Source organism: Mauremys reevesii, linkage group 9 (genome assembly GCF_016161935.1).
Source record: "Mauremys reevesii isolate NIE-2019 linkage group 9, ASM1616193v1, whole genome shotgun sequence".
Taxonomy (NCBI): domain Eukaryota; kingdom Metazoa; phylum Chordata; order Testudines; family Geoemydidae; genus Mauremys; species Mauremys reevesii.
In genome coordinates, this window is record NC_052631.1 from 16,854,011 (window position 1) to 16,868,004 (window position 13,994).

Sequence of the window (13,994 nt, forward strand, 5' to 3'; positions counted from 1 at the left end):
CCCTCAGCAGCTGCAGGAGCAGCAGACATGAACCAGGCAGGAGGCACTGCGTACACAGCAGCACAGACCTGCTGACAGCTTGAGTCTAGTACAACTGCCCTGTCTAGCACCAGCCCTGCCCCTTACACAAATCACCATGACAACTGGCACCTCTATTGGCAGTCTTAGCAGAGATAATGGAATGAACGGGTAGGGTGACCGAACTAACTCCTACCGCTTTGGAGTGAATTCCATGGAGTTTGGATGAAGTCCACGTGGATACATGAGCTTGCCCATCCTTGTTCCAGTTTTTATGGACGTAACTTCTTCCCAGTCTCCCCATTCCAACTCCGCAAAGGATAAGGTTTGGGGTTTGCTGCACAATGATCTATCCAAGCATCAAGCATACCTTGATCACACGCAGCACCTGTTCTGCCAGCAGGGCACATGCACTGCCCCGTCTTTGAGTCGCACAGGCCTCCTGCACAGCCACAGCTCTGCCTGCAGTTCACACCAAACTTCCCTGGGCTACAGGCTGTTCAAAAGAAGCCAGAGGATGTGGACTGTGGTTAGGGTGACTGGATGTCCCGATTTTATAGGGACAGTCCCGATTTTGGGTTTTTTTTCTTATATAGGCTCCTATTACCCCCCTCCCCGGTCCTGATTGTTTACTCTTGCTATCTGGTCACCCTAACTGTGGTTATCATAACAAAACATTCTGAAATGTTAGAAAGCATCACCAACAGCAATTTTAATCTAGGTAGCACTGCTATAGAGTGATCTATTTTAGTGCCAGTGTCTCAGTGATTTGTGATCTTTAATTAACTGTGCAATAAAACTCTGGAAAATCTAGGCCTGAAGCTTTAAAAGGAAATATTAAGTTACTTGGAGCCATAATAAGTATTCTTAATGACCCTCAATCTTTTATCCTCATTTTAGGTGGCAGGCAGGATGATCCTGCACTTCCTTCCAATTGTCCATCTCTGGAAGAATGCCATTGGACAGAGAACCAGCCTCTTGTTCAGGGATTAAAATGAGCTGCTACATTATTTATTTATATTTTCCACTCATTTCTCATACCAGTGGGAGTCTGTAGGCTTTATCAGATGCAATATATTCAGCACTTATTGCATTTCAAATGAAAGGAGGAACAGAATCTTCACTTCACTTCTCCAAGCTCTGTGCTCTTTCCTATACCCATAATCTGCCACAGAGCTAACATTCCCTCCCAGTGTAGAAAGTCGGAAAGTGGCTCTCTCCAGGTCTGATGGTCGATTATGCTGCCTAGATGCCCTAGTACCTGAGCCCATCACCACCATCATACACCAGAGGTCAAATTTACCACTGGCATCAGTATACACAACTACAATTGGCTTCAATGGCTACAATTGGCATGCCTACTTGTGTCATTAACAATTTAGCATAATACCTAGATTTTTGGTATCTAAACTTGGGTTTCCCAGGGCTGAATTTCTCAATCCACTTTTAACCTCCCTTTGAAATATGCATCCAGGTACCTACATAAATGGCACCTTTCTCCATGGAAACCTGGTGGGCACGGATGCTTGCAGTCTCCAGTCTCCTGGTCACATAAAGCATCAGCAGGACAGTTGCACTTCAGGTTACAGCCAGCTCCATAAAAGCCAGGCGTACACTCTGAAAAATGCGAGTGCACAAAGAACGTATGTTAGAACAAAAGATTCACTGAGAAAATTGAAACAAGAGTCGCTAGATAATTTGGCAGAAAAGACATTTGACATAGAAATGCAAACTTTAAAAGAAAATATAATTGATAATCTAGCTGTGTTCACTATTGCATAAATTTAAACATTTACATTAAACACATGGGATGCCCTCCAAACACCATCCAAAATACACAGTAACATACTGGATAAGGACATGTTTAAATACAGATTTCAATGTCAGCCTAAGATTAGCACAGCAGAGGGTTTTCATAACAGTAGAACAGAACAGAAGAGTCAAAGGGACAATTTCTGCTCTGTGATACTCCCATGCATCACTTACTGACATCAGTGGGAGTTTTGTGCATACAATCAAGGGCAGAATACAGTCCTAATTTCCTGTCCCTTAACCAGTGCAGCAGTTCAGTAGAGTTGCACGTGGTTTGAGAGGAGAATTTGACCCTCAGAGTACACTTTCCACTACATTCTGTCTCACTGTGTAGTGCCTATACAATGGGTCTCTAATCCATGATTGGGGCCTCCAGAATTACTACATTAAAAACAAATAATTATAGTAACAAACAACAACAACAACAGACCTAGCTGATACCAGAGAACAAAGCACACAAATTGCTTGAATTCATGAGAAACAGCTGCTGAAAGTGCCTGTATAATTCAGTCTACTTATTCTCTTGATGTTATTACTTCTGATACCCGAAAACGCTTGCCTTCATATACTCTTCTGCTTGGGTGCCTTTGTACAGAGTTCAGAGGTGAAAGAATGGGCATGTTTTGATTAGATCCTTAGGCAAGAGGACTAAGAATATTTAATAATTATCACTATTATTATTCCCCACCCACCCCTAACCCCATCAAAATACTATAGCATAAGAATTCAAGGGGGAATGTGAAGCAAGTATCTTTATTGCATTACTGCATTAACTGTCCACAGACGATTATGAAGACACTCAGATGTGATTATAGAATACAATTTCCTTTGCACTATCCACACAAAGTACAAAGGGAGAAATTAAAAAGCTGCAAAACTGATCTAGTAGCACACTGCCACAATCATTCACAAAAAGTTTGGCTGCCTCAAAATACAGCTTGGGGCTCTAAAATCACTGTCTGTGTAAAAAAATCCCTGGGGTAAAATCTTGACCCTATTGAAGTCAATAGCAAAACTCCTATTATCTTCAATTATGTCAGGTTTCCATCCCAAGTGCCAGTTGCTCAGGTTAAAACAGCTGGGCAGTTTCTACCCTCATTTATACTCCTGCAACCTCAATGAAGCCAAATGTCCACCTGGCTCTGCAGTAGGAAAAATACAGAGAAACAACTGGCAGACTACATTAGAGTTTGGTGCAGTGCAAGACTGCATGTTAGAGGAGCAATGAGATGTAATAAAGAGAAATAGGACTTTCCAGAAAGAAAAGGGTCAGTGGTAGATTATACCTTTCTGGCACTTGTTCCCTTGATAACCTAGTTTGCAGGTGCAAGTACCATTTCTGGCATTGCATGCCAGAGTGTTCTCCTTGACACACTGACATTCGTCTGAACAGCCAGCTCCAAAGGCCCACTTGGGACAAGCTGCAACCAGATTAAATGGAATTGTTAATTTTGCAATTACACATGACTTCTTTTAGAATGTCTACACACAGATCTGCAGAGAGTGCTATTGCTGTAAAACAAATTCACTGTACAAATATAAACATTCACAAGCGCTCAGGTGTGTACACGAGCATGTGTGTGTGTAAAATACAGTTTACATAATTCTTGTATTAACTAATTCGTTTTATTTTGGGCAATGTGAAGTGAATGTAATAATCAGAAATTTTCAGAAGAAGAGCTAGTTGCAATCTTTTGAACAAAACTGATTTTGGGTCAAAAATGAAAGTTTTAATGAAAAAGTACTGGTAATTTCCCCCCATTTTTCTATTTAAAAAAAACCACAGAAACTTTACATGACAAAAATAGCCTGCTTGTTTTTCATTTTTCATTCTCTCACTTGGCAGTCTTTATTTTCACTGTATCAGAGGTGTAACCGTGTTAAACTGGATCTGTAAAAAGCAACAAAGAGTCCTGTGACACCTTACAGACTAACAGATGTATTGGAGCATGAGCTTTCGTGGGTGAATACCCACTTCATCAGACATTGGTCTTCTTCACCTTCAGTAATTGGTCATCTTCTCTTTCTTTTCTTTTCACATCTGTTCTGTTATCATTAGCGTTCTCTGTCTTCTTCACGTGTGTTCCATCTCTGTATTTCTCTACTCTTTTTTTATGTTCAGTTGTTAAGTCTTAATTATTTTGTGTTTGTTCAGGTCTCAGCCATTGGAACTTACTTTCTTTTCTGAGTTCAGCTGTTGGTCATTGTACCTTTCACCTTTATTGGTTTTGACTGTTGGTTACTCTGCCTCTCTTCCCCTTCCAGTGCTCAGTCACTGTGCCCCTCTTATTTCCCCTGTGGTCAGTCACTGGTCTTTGTTCTTTGGGAGTTTGTTTTTTTGGGGGTTGAAGAGCCAGTTTTGTTTGGTCAATGTAGTGATGAGGTAAGATAAAAAAAGCAGTTTCAAAAAAAGAAAACCCTTTATTTTAGTACAATTCTTATTTTGAAAATGAAAAAAAAATCACAAAACATTTGAAATGTAAAAAATGGTTCTGTTTTAAATACCAATAGATGAAAATAGTTCTGAAATACTGGAAGTTCTCAAGAAATATTTTTTGGTTTTCTACCACCTCTAGTTCCAGCTCCAGACAAACCCCAGCCCTAGCCCACCAGCCAGCCCTGACCCAGGGCCCAACCCTAACTCTGGCCTTCCAGATAACCTTGACCTTGATACTAACCCTGCCCAGGGGCCACCGGCCAGTCCCAACCCTAAACCTAGTCACCAGATGGCACTAACCCTAACTCAGCTTCGTACATGACCTGGTACCAGCCCTATCCCTAGCCTTGGGCCATCCACCAATCCCAACCCCCACAATCTAGCCCCAACCTTAACCTTCGTCAGGCCCATGACCTGGCCCAAATCTAACAGTAGCCCAGGAATACTAACTCTAAACCATTATTTCACCCAGCCTGAACCCAAACCTAACCACATACTTGCTCCAACACTAAATCTAGCCCTAGCTTTTACCTACAATCTGGTCCCAGCTCTAAGTGTAAAGATCAGTGAAAATTACACAACACTTCCCTGGGCTTGTTAAACATTATCTGCTGTTATATGCCCTGAATTAGCAAGGCACTTAAGCACGAGCCAAACTTAAGCACATTGGGCTACACATTGTTAAATAACCTGTTGAATTACATCCTTGTAGAAATGTGTTGAGAGACTTTTTACTCCTAATGTGCCCTGCATGTTTTAAATAAATAGTTTAGAAAAATCATTGAGACTTACTTAGATGGCAGAAGCGACCATATAACCCTGGGTCACACAGACAGGCTCCATAGAGTCTATGGCAATAGCCATTGTTGGCACAGTTACATTTCTTGTTACAGTTCTTCCCAAAGAATCCTTTTGGACAGCCTAGTGGGTGCACAAATAAACACAGCAATTGAAGGGCAATACGGTACCAAGATTTTGCTATAAAATACCATACCAGCTTCTCTTGGCATACTTTCTACAGCAAATATATTGAGGAAAAAAGATGGTCTTTTGGTTAAGATACTGGATCGGGATTTGGGAGATCTGGGTCCGATACCTGGCTCTGCCACAGTCTTCCTATTTGACTTTGGACAAGTCACTTAATTTCTTTGTGCCTCAGTTTGCCATCCTTCAAATGGAGATATCATCTTCTCTCTCCCACCCTTTGCCTGTCCTATTATTCAGATAGCAAACTTTTCCCTAGAGCAATGGGGACCTATCTCACTTGTGACCCTTAAGATCTACCATAGTACAAATAAATAAAAATAAAAATAATGGCAAATCACAAGACTCCCAGGCAGCAGTTATACATAATTAAACAACAGAAATCATACCATCCTCACAAATCTGTCCATTAATTCCCGGTGGGCAGTGACATTGTCCTGTTACACGGTCGCATGAGCCTCCATTCTGACACTTACAAATGCTATTACAATCTTTCCCATAAGTCCCAGGGGAGCAAGCTGCAAAGAAAGCAGAGGAGATGAATGGGCTACATAATCTCTTCACCGCATTAGAAGCAAAGTGAAATAATGCTTCAGTCACCAGAATGACACCGAGCAATTAAAGAACCGCTTTGGTCAAGCAACCCACAAATGATGCCACGTCACTCTCGTTTCCATATACAATAATATCCGTCTCCATGGAGGTTATTGAAAAATGGCAGCCGAAGTAACAAGACTCAGATATCTGATGGGGAAAATAAAAGCCATCCATGGGGTTTAACTCCCACTGACTATAAATGAGAGTTACCAGGCTCAAAAGTTTTGAAAATGTGGAGGAAATTATTTAAAAGACATAGATAACTACTTCCATTTTGCTGCCATTAGCTAAATAAGTTAGATTCGCTGATGTTCCAGTGACACGTTATATTGTTCAAAGATCGATAATACATACAGCAGCCAACTCCATTTGGTAAAACTGTGATTGTTCTAGCAAAAAACAATTTTGGTAGAAGAGCAGAGCTCCGTTATTTTCAGTTTGAGTTGGGTAAATACAGTTGCTGGGATTATCTTCAGTAACTAACTTAATTGACATTTTATCAACACGCATTAGGAAACCTGAGATTCAGCATTAATTTTCATCCAGTTTTCTTTCATTCATTATTATGGAAATTTAGCTCCTGATTTGCCCTGATTTAGCTTCCCTAAAAACTGTGATCTATGCTGGTTTAAAAAAGAGAAAGGGAGGAAAAAAATGAGGTATTCATAGAGGGCCAAATCCTGCATTTTCCATTGATCCATACAGGGCACATTACCATTACCAACACTGCCTTCAGTGGGATGAGGATTTGGCCAATAACCCAGTTCCACAATTCTGTATTATTTTTAAAGATAGAAAAAAATTCCATTGGATTAAAGACATGAAAATCATTTGTAAGTATAGAATGAATATATTATTATTTGTAAAGTGCAGCAGAGAGCATGGGTCCTGCCTCAGACAGCTTACAGTTTATGCCCAAGCAACTTTATTACATTATGAATATAGGTAAAACATCCCAATTTGAGAGCCAAAAGATACCACAGTGGCTTACGAACTCTAGCTATGATGCACAGCAAAACTAGAAACGATCACAGTTTAATCTTCTTTGTTCTCATTCCATCACTGCACCCCAGTCCATGGTAATCAAACTTGCAGCTGATCAATCCTAGGAACCTGCCCCACTGTCATTAGGATTGCAAATTTTTCTCTCTTCCACTAAACTTGCTGTCACCTTTTCTTTCTCCATGACACCATTATGGGTCCATAAGAACCACCACAATGTGAAAATTCCATTGATAAAAGCACAAGCGCTGGCTGGCTTTACATAGATAAAGAAAATATGTAGGGTACATCAAGAAATGAGCATTCTACCTGTCCATTTGGTTTGTCCTCATCCCTATGCACCTACCCTGACAGAGCATGAAAGTTCTTTTACCAGGAGGCAGAGACAAGAAAAAAAGAGAATCTCTTGTAACATCACTTCCATATAAAGGGCACTGGCTTATCAACCAGATTCAGTTAGAGAATTCTGAGCATTAAAAACTCTGCTACTAAAAAACAACTCCCATATAGTATGGTAAATAAACAAGAAAATTCATAAAAATAGTCACAAGTCCACCAACACAATAAAAGACCAGGGTAGCTTGTCTGGGCTACCATAAAGAGACACCTGGACAAACCATATTTACTTTCTGCATCAACTGAAACAGCAGTATTCTCTGCCAAGAGAGACCTTTGAAATAGAGCCAAGAGAGCAATGGACCCACTGCAGCACATTAGTATTTTGGGGACAGTGCATACAATGAATGGGGCTTGATATAAAAACAAACACATAAAGAATGGTTACTGACCTTTCATAAATGTTGTTCTTCAAGATTTGTTGTATATGTTCATTACACTAGGGGTGTGCATGTCTTGTGCACTGGTGCTGGAGAGTTTCTGCTAGCCCTAGAAAAAATGGTAGGGGTGGCCATGCTGGGCAGCCCTGTCTGTGCCCTAGTGCTCTGAGCTGAGGGTATAAAGGGCAGATGCACTCTGCTCACCCTTTGGATCCTTTGTACTGGAACCCTTAGATTAAAGGCTCTGATGTGTCGTGGTGAACAAGAGTTATGAAAGGCAATTAACCATTCTCTCTTCTTTGAGTGATTGCATAGGTCCATTACACTAAGTGACTCTCAAGCAGTTTCAATGGAAGCGGTGCTAGGAGTTTCATCAGAAGAGGGACTGCAGAACTGCTTTCCCTACATTAGCATCTTCCCTTGATGCAGTAATAATTGCGTAATAACTAGCGAAGGTGTAGACTGTGGACCATGTTGCCATTCTGCAAATGCCCACTACTGGGTCATTACTCACAAATGCCATGGATGTTCAGTGAGCTGAATGTGCAGACAACTTTTCCAGAGGGGTAACACCCTTGGCACTGTAACGCATGACGATGCAGTTAGCAATCCACTTGGACAGCTGTTGGGCTGTTACGGGTTGCCCCCTCATTTGTTCTGTGTAGGACATGAATACAGACTTCCAGCCGATTGCTGGAACCAGGCAAAGGGGCTTCACTTCTCAGGGACCAGTTTGTGTAATATAGCAAAGATAATGACCTAGACTCATAGGCATCCCCCATGGAACCCAGTAGGGCCAATGATGGAGCTGGTACAGTACAGGAGATATTCCTCAGCTGTGTACGCCTCTGGGCTGGTTGGTACTGAGATAGGTCTTTTCCCAGTTGTGGTCATGGGTGATGGCTCCAGCACCTACTCTGAGGAAGTAGGCAGCCTCAACATGTCTGGCTTGGCAACCAGAATCAATGGCTCTGCCCTGATCGATCCAGTAGGGAGTGGTACCAGGAAGTTCTCTCCCTTCGGTACCAGAGTGGCAAGCCTGTGAGGTCAAAGAATCCTGAACCAAGGACCTTGACTATGTGGAAGCCATCCCCTTGTTTGGCTTGGGAGCCTGAGAGGGCTCTGAGCACTTATGTCTCTTCCAAGAGTGTTTTGACTAAGGGCATGGCTACACTGGAAACTTCAAAGCGCTGTTGTGGGAACGCTCCCGTGGCAGCGCTTTGAAGTGCGAGTGTGGTCGTGTGCGAGTGCTGAGAGAGAGAGCTCTCCCAGCACTCCTGGTAATCCACCTCCACAAGGGGATTAGCTCCCAGTGCTCGGAGCCTGTCCACACTAGCACTTTAAAGCGCTCAGACTTGCTGCGCTCAGGCAGGTGATTTTTCACCCCTGAGCCAGCAAGTTAGAGCACTATAAAAGAAAGAAAGAAAGAAAGAAAGAAAGAAAGAAAGAAAGAAAGAAAGGCTTGAAGACACAAAAATGAGTACCACTAACGAGCAAAAAATACTGACTGCACGTTCCTAGAGGAACAACTGACAGAGTGCTTTAACCACAGACCATGGATTGTAAGAAGAATCTGAAGGTTGGGCAGGGGGGTTCTGCCCTTTATACCCTGATCCTGGAGCATGAGGAGCACCGAGGTGCAGGCCTATGGATACCTATGGGCACTACTAAGGAAAACTCTCTGGTACTGGTGCACCAAGTGCACAATGCTTGCTGTAATGGACATATGCAATTACTCGAAGACAAACAAGGGCTGTTGTACTGATTGCACTTTACTGGACTAGGTGTGGCAATACTTCATAATTCTTAGTTTCCTGATGCATAATTCAGGGTCCCTCTTTTATATTTTAGGCTTAATGTGCCACATAGGACATGGGGGCCTATCAGGGTAAGATGCTGCTGTATCTGCCTCACCTGTAATTAAATGTTGCAAATGCGATCTTTCAATGAAGCAGTTCTATTCCTTAAACAGCGTTTCATCTCAAAAGCAAAGAGCAGACTGTGTCTGCTTCTTATGGATCTTCCAGGCCAGTGCCTTAGGGCAAAGACCCATTAACTGTAGGATGTTCTCCAAACATACAGTACTTACTTTCATTACATATAAGTCCAGTCCACCCAGGTGAACAGATGCAGCCACTGTTTTCACTGTTACATTTGCCTCCATTTATACAGTCATCACAGCTCAGGCTACAATCATTGCCAAAGGTGTTATCCAGGCAAACTGAAATGGAAAAGTACAGAAGGCTCAGTGAGCACAGGAACATGATCCTTCGACTAATAAGCTTTAACTTGTTTACTATCATTCCAAACACACAGTGTAAAGAAGGAAATCCATGAAGCACTGTCAATCTAAAGAAAGCAGAACCGGTGTTGTTGACGGATCTTCCCAATTGTCAACGTGTTTTGTCTTGACAAGAAGAGTCCTCAAGTTTAAACAAAATGGGGTTTTGCGGGCAGGGCATTCTTGGTGAAGGGCTCTCAACACTGGAAATCAGCTCCACCACTGCCCAACCAGAGTCCAAGTCTGTTGCTCTTCAGGATATGATGTAAGCCCCAGAGATGCTGGATGAGGTCCTGAAGTTCCCCTCTTAAAATTCTGTAGCCTAACAAAGGAAAGTTGGGCTCTCTATCTCTCATCCCTCATGATACTGTAAATCCCTGCCAGAGAGGTCTTAAGACAATACTTCTGAAGAGCAAATATTTTTGTCTTTAGGATGACCAACTACCACCTATTTTCAACAGGATTTCTTGAGAGAGGATATCCATTGCCACCTCTCCAAACCCCTCTTTTCACGTTACAGCAGCTGGAAGCTGTCCTATATATTATCAATATACTCACAATATATTCCAAGAGCAACGTTTAAATTATTCTAGGAAAGTTTATCATCTCTTTTTTTGTTTGTGATTATAAGTAATCATTTTATTTACATGAAAATGTATTTGTTTTCCTAACTCTCTCTTTCTCTTTCTGTGTCACACACATACACACCCCCTTCAAATCCACACACAGTTGCAAGTACAAGCTTGCCTGCTACATAGTGTTTATCATAGGCTGAGGGGAAAACACTTGTCCCTGGTTGAAATATCTGCTTTATATTACTAGCATATCCATTTAATCAGCCTGTCCTCTCAGAAGGTTTGAGGGACATGACAGGAGTCTTTTTTGGATGGGGATTTCGATGAGTGTTTAAAATGAAGTTGCCAGGATCCTTCAGCTAATATTAAGTCAGTGGGTTGCTTGTTTTTCATCTGTTATTTTATATGTAAGGCCAGATTTTCTAAGCCAATCAATACCCAACAGCTTCCATTGAGGAACTTGAGTAGGTGGTCAGATTTTCAAACATGTTCAGAATTCAGGAGCTGCCTCTGAGAACAATTTTGAAAAATCAGACCTAAATATCTATATGCAAAGTGCCATTGAAAAGGTTACCGTGTTTACTTTAAAAATGTAGTAAAAGCCACTAGACCTATAGTACAGTCTGTAGTACAGCTTGCAACAGGACATGTTTTGACTGGCTGTTTTGTTAAAATATAGAGCACAGCACAAAAAGACTTTTAAAACTAGGAAGAAATAATTTTATATTTGAGAATTTTTAAAAATTGTAAACTTTAAAAGATATTTTCTTTCTTCTGTCACTGCCACCTTTAAGGCATTAGAGCAGCCAATCTTGGCACCCTACATCAGCCTTGGGAAAAGTGCAGCAGCTCAGATACCAAGTTAAAACCCCCTTAAAAGACATAGGTTCAATAGTGGAAAAAAACGCCAACACTGGGCAATCAATATTAGACTTTGGTGCCTATGTTGTTAATTTTTCATGTGGCTATACTGCTTGTCAGTTTCCCCATTGGTTGTCAGTTTCACAATAACTTGCTGTGGATGACTGGCTACTAGTTTACTCTTTCTTCTAGTGTATCTGCTTTCTGTTTAAATGCAAGTTAAACATCACATCATTTTTGGAAGTTGTATCTTTTTTTTCTATATAAATAAAAGTTAATTGTTTGATTAAAGCCAGGACTAGCCCCTGAATTCTGGCTGTGGAGCAAAGTCCCTCTGAAGTGTAATTAGACATTGCAATTAACAAAATGATACCATACAATATAAAAATTAAAATTAAAAAAAATATGTCCTCTCACTATGATCAAGTAATGCATCCACCAAAAAGAAAGCATAGTGCTTTTCAGTCTATGTTATAATGACCAAGCCTTCTTATTTGGCTGGAACAACAGTGATGTTGAGTCTCAGGTAACTTCCAGGTTGGATACACAATTGTTCAGGCAAATACATGGCATGTGTACGTTATGGTTATACACACACTGACTATTCAAGTTTATGACCAGTTCAATACCATCATTCCTTCCACATACACTGCACAAAATATTCAGCCGTTACGTTTCTTTATCTAGATTTTTTGTGATGTTGAAGTCCAGCAGCACCGGCACTGTGGAGAATATTGCCCCTTTCTGAGGTAGCAGTCAGGGCTATTGGCAATTGTGTTCCCCCCATAGCCACTCTGACTGAAGCCGACCTCAGCCTTCAGAATGATTCAGGAAGCCTGTCTTTGGCTGGCACACTTCCTTCCAACTTCCCCTGAAGGCAACCCCTCCCCCCCAGAATTTGGCTCTCTGTCTTTTTGTCTGGCCTCATGCCAGCTCCAGTCTTCCTGGCTCTGTTCATTCTCCCCTCAAGATCTCTTTCCCACCCTAGAGAATCTTCACCCTTCACAAAGCTGCTGGCTCTGGCCACCATGTGTTTTCTCTCCTAAAAACTACAATTTTTTAATTTACTTACCAACTTTACCCATGAGAGTGAGTTCTCCTCGTACATCTTTGTCCTCATCCTCATAGAAGGCGCCAAGTGCAGCAGCATAATGAAGCAGGTGAGGAGGTCTTCTGAACCGAAGGCCTGGAATCCTAGCGATCTCCAGTTTCTCTTCTTCTTCCTCCTCCAGCTCATCATCATCTAGTGTTAAGAACACAGAGCCAGCTTCAGAGCTTCATCTTATCACTCCAGAGTTCAGTCCTCCTTTTACAGCTTTTTGTGCATTAGATGTTTCAAGTCAGACTGATATTATTTAAAATGTACAGTACATAAAATAGTCACACGATCTGTTTTATTATTCATGTTAATAAATAGAGTACATATTAGCAGAAAAAAGAGAGGAAAGAACAACTGAGCCTCCTCTAAAACCCTAGATCTAAACTCTGAATCTGGGGTTCAATAAGTCTGCAGCTCAAATCAAAAGTATCTCTATGGGTATGCCTACATTGCAATCGAAGTGTGACTGCAGCACGTTAGACATACCCAAACTAGCTTTGATCAAGTTAGTTTGAATAACAATAGCCGTAAAGCTGGGGAAGCATGGGCCGCAGCACAAGCTTGCCTCCCAAGGACATATACAGGGCTCTGGGAGGGCTTGTACAGACCATTCTGCTGCCTGTGCTGCTGTGGCTTCACTGCTATTCTTACTTGAACTAACTAGATTAAAGCTAGCTTGGGTCTGATTCAGGGCCGGCTCCAGCCTTTTTGCCGCCCCAAGAGGCGGGGAAAAAAAAGCAAAAAAGATTGGGCTACCGTCGAAGTGCCGCCAAAGAAGAAGACAGGGAGAGAAGGACCCACCGCCAAATTGCCGCAGAAGACTGAAGCGGACCAATTGAGCTGCCTCCGAAGTGCCGATGACGACGACCCGGACGTGCCGCCCCAACAACGGATGGTCTGCCGCCCCTTTCTATTGGCCGCCCCAGGCACCTGCTTCCTTCACTGGTGCCTGGAGCTGGCCCTGTCTGATTACACATGCTGCAGTCCCCACTCTGATTGCACTGTAGACATACACTATACTGGGCCAAATTTGAGCATGCTGAAGTTCAAACATGGAATTACATGCCACATCCCATTGCTGCCTGCCCCTTTCCTCCCCCAAATCTGGGAGTATTTTGATCACGTTGTAAACATAACAAGATTGAATTTAGATGCGCTGCTCAATTTACAGATTTTTGTTTTGGGCCTGGCTCTAAAACACACAAAAAGTTGAAAATTCAGCACTACAAGAATATACAATTAGCTGTTGTTTTTTTCAGTTGGATACAAATATCAAGCTCCCTCCCATAGTTTAGTCAATAATTAAACTAGATTATTAAATGAGCAGTCATTGGACCGAACTCTGTCCTAGTTACATTGGTAGAAATCCAGAGTCACTCCATTGACTTCAGTGAGGATATTCTGGATTTGCACTGGTTTAACAGAGCAGAATTTGAGTCTCTGTATTTTTTTATATGATGCCTATCTTCGTAATATAATTGAAATAAGAGCAATATTAACTTGTCAAAATAAAAGAGGTTGAGATTTTGAGAGCAGTGCAGTAAATTTAGCC

At 41.7% G+C, this 13,994-nt stretch overlaps 1 protein-coding gene across 1 annotated transcript in view; it reads right to left on the reverse strand.

The window, feature by feature from the left end:
- The window catches only part of LOC120371988 (multiple epidermal growth factor-like domains protein 6), a 273,444-nt gene that overhangs the window by 45,983 nt on the left and 213,467 nt on the right, over window positions 1-13,994 (reverse strand). Inside the window, exons 13-19 of the mRNA XM_039488566.1 lie at window positions 12,416-12,586; window positions 9,716-9,847; window positions 5,641-5,769; window positions 5,060-5,188; window positions 3,117-3,251; window positions 1,501-1,635; window positions 389-514 (exon numbers count right to left, since the gene is read on the reverse strand). Coding sequence (XP_039344500.1) covers window positions 389-514; window positions 1,501-1,635; window positions 3,117-3,251; window positions 5,060-5,188; window positions 5,641-5,769; window positions 9,716-9,847; window positions 12,416-12,586 — 957 coding nt within the window. The remainder of the gene's footprint in view (window positions 1-388; window positions 515-1,500; window positions 1,636-3,116; window positions 3,252-5,059; window positions 5,189-5,640; window positions 5,770-9,715; window positions 9,848-12,415; window positions 12,587-13,994) is intronic.